Source organism: Panicum virgatum, chromosome 6N (assembly GCF_016808335.1).
Source record: "Panicum virgatum strain AP13 chromosome 6N, P.virgatum_v5, whole genome shotgun sequence".
Lineage (NCBI taxonomy): Eukaryota > Viridiplantae > Streptophyta > Magnoliopsida > Poales > Poaceae > Panicum > Panicum virgatum.
This window is the reverse complement of record NC_053150.1, coordinates 21,285,690-21,291,493: the sequence shown is the minus strand read 5'-3', so window position 1 is coordinate 21,291,493 and position 5,804 is coordinate 21,285,690. Positions and strand designations below refer to the sequence as shown.

Sequence of the window (5,804 nt, the reverse complement as noted above, 5' to 3'; positions counted from 1 at the left end):
GGTACACAGTTGTATGATATACTACCCGCAAAAAAATAGTTGTATGGTATACGTGACCGTTCAAAATATGAAGAACAAAGATTACCACCAGAATTCTTAGAACTCAAAGAACGTGAAAGAAATCCAGCAATGAGAAAAGAAAAGAAAATGAACCGTGTTGATCTAAAGGGCCGAACCTTTAGAATCAAAGGCCAACTAATACCACATACCGATTTCATGATTGCACCTAAAACTTTAGAAAAAGAAAAGAACTTGTTCATGGTTCAGCTCTTTGGAATTGTAATTCATGGGGTAAAGTCTACAAACGAAGGTACACAAATGAAATAAGTAACACCTTTGGTTTAATAATTAGTATGAATAAAGGTGCATCGCCAGATATGATTGTTGCCCTGTAGGGCGCCTCTAGCAAAATTCCAAATCCAATGTTTTAAACAAGTAATCTAGTACTGTCGAGCAATGCGAGTGAATCCACCTCTATCTGGAAAAGGAGACACGACGCATACGGCTACAGGAATCGGCAACGCTAGGGTTGGAGCAGATGGCTCGCCTACTGGAGACTGGTCCATCACTGTGCAGAGCATATGAGCGAAGCTGAATGTTAGAGCGAAAGGAGGAATGCAGCTGCCGAAGCCTGCTTCATCACAAGCTGTTGCAGCTACCGCATTGTCTTCTCTGCGTCCGTCTAGCCGGACGGGTCCCTCACCGTGCAGTAGCACGTAGAGCTCCGCCGCGAACGGAGACTTCGATTTGGACGGAGATGGAGGCAACAACGCCGGCAATGATGAGAGCGACGGGTTAACCTTCGGTGGAGGAGCCGAGGAAGCGAAGGACCCGGAGCTGCTATGGTGGGGGTTAGCAGGAGGCGGAGGATGGCCACGAATGAGCAACGGATCCACAGAGATAGGCGGCGGCGACGATGGCGGCGGCATTGGATGGCAGATGGCTGGAGGCGAGGACTGCGGGGTGTGAGAACCTGAGGCTAACGTGACGTAATTGTTTTTTTGGGCGGTGAAGAACGACGTGCAGAGGCTTTCGCGTAGGCCGGACGCAACTTTTGTTCCGCACTGCCAACCGTTCGACGGCCGAGGCGTGGTGACACGCGACACATGATGTGGGTCCCACACAGTAACAGTTACTCAGGCCACCGGAGGCCAACGTTTGGTTGGGCAATATAGATCTACATATTTGCTGAAATGCACCGTTTGCCTGTTTAACATCTAGACAGGTGTTATTTCAAATTTTGGGTACGCAAAGGGAACAAACTGCAAAGAGTTGCCTTTCCCTTGGCTTAAAACTGTACTTCTGTACCCCAAACCGAACGTTATCTAACCTTTTATGGCTCAGTTGGGCAGTGCTAACAGAAATTTTAAAATATCTGATAAACAAAAAAAATTTAATAGCGGTGGCCAAAGGTTCATCGGCCGATTTAAGTGCTAGTGCAAATGCCAACCATATGAAATAGTTACAATTCACATTCACTAACCCCAAACTTACAATTCACATTCACTAACCCCAAACACACAGATTGCATTGCTATCATCCTCCAAACTGTTAACGAGAAGCATACAACATTGTCGAATTACACAGCTAGGAGCTAGACAAAAAATATCCTCAAAATCTGCAGGTACCCATGTCAACATAAGCTCCTAAAGCTTCCAATGGCACAACATCAGGTGTGCGGACTCGGGGGGTTGCCAAGCACGCCTTTTTCCTGCAGTGGTAGCCCAGGACCGATGAGTAATAGAACGGTCTCTGAATATGGGAGGTCCTCAGAAGTCAGAAGATTGTTATTCTGACAGAGTCGTTCCAGCAACCAAAGGGCTGGACCCCTCACAGGAAGTTTTATGAGATCCTCGGATGGCGAAAATTTCATCATTCTGCCATTGTATATCTACCACGTGTTAGGACACCAATCGATTCCCATTCCAGTGCGCAAACCACATCCTGTACAAAATGCCCAATTAGTATTGACATCATTTTTCAAGTTGAAAGAACTTGCTAATTTGGTGAAGTCATGAACTTACAGAAGGGTTCTGAGCATCTATGTCAAAGGAATTGATAGCACAGGCTTCAGCAAGCAGTTCAAGGGGTCTCTCATCTGCTAATAAATGAGCTATGTCAAGCAATTTGCAATTTGCATAAATACCAACAATCAAAATGGTGCTACATGTTGCTCATAATGGGTTTACCTTGTTCAACAACTGCAAGGATCCCATCCTCTGAGCACATCATCACTGGCAATATTTTTGAGGATGAAGATGAGATGATATCAGAAGACTGGGTGTAGGTGTCAAAAAGAACCTCCCAGACCTCACTCTCACACACTGGCTCAGCTGCTCCATTAAGTCCTACACCAGAGAGTGGTATAGGCTGCTGTGGCCACCGCAGATCCCAGGCAAATATTGTCCCAGAGGAGCCTCCCACCTACAAACATCCAGAGGTCATTCATGTTGCAGTCATGACCCATCTAAACACATCCGTAGATTTATCTGGAGTGTGTGCTCGACAGGGTTGGACCAGTGGACCAACAGCAAAGACCATCAAGGATCTGAACGCAGACATAACATGAGCTATGTGCCCCTCATCAGCAGCAACACAGTGACCTGCATCCCAGTTATAACTTATAACACCACCCATTCTCCCCACCTTGGACCTTGCCCAGCGGAGTATACATTATACAACATATGTATCCTGACTACCCCAATCCTTACAAATGCAAGAATGTACACTAGCAGATGACCACTAGTACACTAACCAAATAATCCCAATTTAATTAATATTTAGAATAACTGAGAGATTTTATAGGACGAAACAACTCCCAGTATAAATAACAAATCAGTTTCAGAAAATGAGGTAAGAAAAATATACAGATACTAGTTCGCATGAAGAAAACTGTTCTGTTGAGAGCATTATCATGTACGGGAAACATAGAAAGATAAACATCTTCAGAACAATTAAAAGCTAATGACTTCACAATGTACGCAGGTCAACCTTGTATTTTCCATTTCAATATTTTGGTTTATTCACAAGGTAAGCTTCTGCTTAACATAGAAATCATGTTCATAAAAGGGGAGATGTGGATCAGCAAAAGCATCCAACTTATAACAATGGCATTAGTTAACACTAACACTTTTGGCATACAAGACCAAATAATTAGGATGAAGCTAGAAAAGAATTCAACTTAAACTGATAATAACAAAGTGCTATGGATTGTTTTGGTCTACTAACATTCTCTTGCAAGCTCATTGTGAACTGATGTAGGTTTCCTCTTATTGAACTAAACCAAGGCCTATTTGTGATATAGGAAATCTTAGAGGGAGAAACAAACCATTGCTTGATATTCTGATCTACTGAATTCCATATTTCAACTTGCAGCCTTATCTCTGTATGCACACATTAATTTGTATAACCATCAGCTATTCAAATCTGTTCATCACTGAGTCCTATGGTATACAGATATTTATTATCCTAGAGGCTAGATCCTTGTTTACCACTTAAATAACAAAGAAAGTTTATTTGAACTCATTTACCAATAGAAGTAAACATGCATCTGCTACGATATTGAATCATAGTTCTTACCACACAGATATGCTTTCTTGATGGGTTGATGTCAATGGAATGCACCATGCCAGTAACGATGCCACGACCCCTGCACCCACAAGTTCATCTGTTGTCAGCATCATAGCAGTGCTTTGGAAGTTTGGATAATACATACAATGAAAATATACAGCAGAAAGATTTTTTGGAGTTCCCCATTTTCTATTTTATCACATGTTTTAGCAAATATTGTAGACAGCTTGTCTTGAGGAGAACAGTTACAGGAGGCCAGATCTCAGATTACATATTAATTATGGACTAGATGTCAGCACTAGAAGAAAATCCAGATTCTTAAACCAATATACCAAAGTTGCAAAGGTCTTGTTAGAATATACATTTCAGCCACTGATTGAAAGTAATTAAACTATCCCATTCATAATGTTCACCTCAATGTAACTTACTTTCTGCTAAAGTATCAGTAATCGTCTAATGCATAGCAAGATTTTGTAGAATAAACATGTTTTCAGGACACCTGATTTTGACTTTAAATGTAATTCACAAATGCCACCACGATCTATAAATGTACTCCTGTAAAATGTGGATAGCATTTCAAGTGAGAAAAAATAACAAATAGTTTGTTGGGAGACTACAGTTTGTTAAACAGCTATAATTAAACTAGATGACAATTTTATTTATCGTACAGAATTAACAGGCATGCACCATGCACCAAAACCATCACAGAGTTTCTTCAATAATGCATAGTCCAAAGCCAAAATCCAAATAAATCCACAATTTATCGAAGTCTGCACCATAGCTTATCCATAGCTATGGAACTTTAAAAGAAATGGTAACCCAAACCATTGAGCTAGGATTTTGAAGTGGAAGGTACAGAGGACCACCAATTTACTTACTCTTAATACCTTATTAACTCAAATGCTCATAAGCATGGTCATCAAAGCAATGTCTGCATGTGCCAATATTTCAGAAGGTAAAGGCATACAGAGGCATGGCTAAAATGTACTAATCCACAAGAAAACCACAAAGCAATGAGAAGTTCTGAATCCTACTGCTACCAGAAATCTATTAACGAGATAAACCAGAAACACAGAAGATCCAGGTTTTCTTACACTCACCAGATGCCATTGCACTGCGCCACCACGGCGTCCCCCTTCCTCCGATCCCACCACTGCACGCCACAACCGGCGCCGCCCGTGGCGAACTCCGCCGGTGACGCCCACCTTGCGGCCTCGTACCCTGACATTCCCTTCCCGTCCCACACCCTCCTCGCCACCAACCGCCCGTCCCCTCCCCCACCGACTGCATGCACCCTCCCGTCCTCCCCCGCCGTGACCCACTCCTCGCCTCCGAAGTCTAGACCCCGGACTGGGCCCACGTGGAACCCCGCGCCGCCGGGGACGGCCACCGCCGCGTCGGAGTCGAGCGAGGGCGGGAGGAGGTGGAGCCAGCCCGAGGAGGTGGCCGCGGCGAGCGCGGCGGGGGAGCAGCGGAGCGCGGTGGCGCGGGACGGGAGCGGGAGGGAGGCGAGAGGGGAGGTGGGGTCGGAGAGCGGGAGGAGGTGGATGCTGGAGGCAGTGGGGCCCGAGGAGGGGTCGTAGATGGAGGCAGCGAGGAGGCGTTCGGAGGGGGAGGCGGAGGAGGAGGGGAGCCAGCGGACGAGGTCAACGGAGGCGGCGAGCGGGTGGCGGCGGAACGAAGGGGAGTCCGCCATTGCTGGGGTTTGGAGGTAGGGTTCCGGGTGTCTGTGCTCTGAGTAAAGAATGGATGCTAAAACCATCATTTTGGGTGTTTGGATTTAAGGGCTAAAACTATTTTTAGTCTAAAATAACTCAAAATAGCCTAAAATCTCCAAATATGAGAGTTAGTTCTTGGCTATTTGTAAATAGTCTACCTCAAAAAACTATCACACCCAAAGAATGATTATTTGGGTTATTTTAGGTAGAACTTACCATATCAAGAGAGGTAATAAGACTCTAATGATTGAGAATAAGTGTTTTAAAGACTAAATAGTTCTTGGATCTAAACATGTCAAGGGCTATTTTATTGGAGGGCTATTTGCTTGAGCTAATTAGCTCTAGCCCAAATAACTCTAGCCCTTGGATCCAAACACGGCCACTGTGTATTTTTTTTAAAAAACCATTATCTTAGTTTGAAAAGGACTGACAGCGAAGAATTTTGAAATTCTTAATAAACTAATTGAATGTCGGTGCGTAAGGACGGAAAAAAAGTATAAATAGATATAAATCTGC

General features: G+C 44.0%; 1 protein-coding gene across 1 annotated transcript; it reads right to left on the bottom strand.

The window, feature by feature from the left end:
• Positions 1–1,392: 1,392 nt before the first annotated feature.
• LOC120679418 (nuclear pore complex protein NUP43-like) lies at positions 1,393–5,329 on the bottom strand. Its single transcript, XM_039961002.1, has 5 exons — positions 4,671–5,329; positions 3,580–3,649; positions 2,190–2,424; positions 2,025–2,098; positions 1,393–1,944 (listed from the first exon to the last, which is right to left on the bottom strand). Exons 1-5 carry the CDS (start codon positions 5,264–5,266, stop codon positions 1,873–1,875), a joined length of 1,047 nt encoding a protein of 348 aa, XP_039816936.1. The 5' UTR covers positions 5,267–5,329; the 3' UTR covers positions 1,393–1,872.
• Positions 5,330–5,804: the final 475 nt, after the last annotated feature.

Excerpts from the sequence above, each read along its gene's own strand:
- LOC120679418 (XM_039961002.1), bottom strand. The coding sequence starts at position 5,266 with ATGGCGGACTCCCCTTCGTTCCGCCGCCACCCGCTCGCCGCCTCCGTT. Across the intron at positions 2,099-2,189 it reads CCTTGCAGTTGTTGAACAAG|ATGAGAGACCCCTTGAACTG; the intron begins GTAAACCCATTA and ends ATTTATTAGCAG. Across the intron at positions 1,945-2,024 it reads TAGATGCTCAGAACCCTTCT|GATGTGGTTTGCGCACTGGA; the intron begins GTAAGTTCATGA and ends CATTTTGTACAG.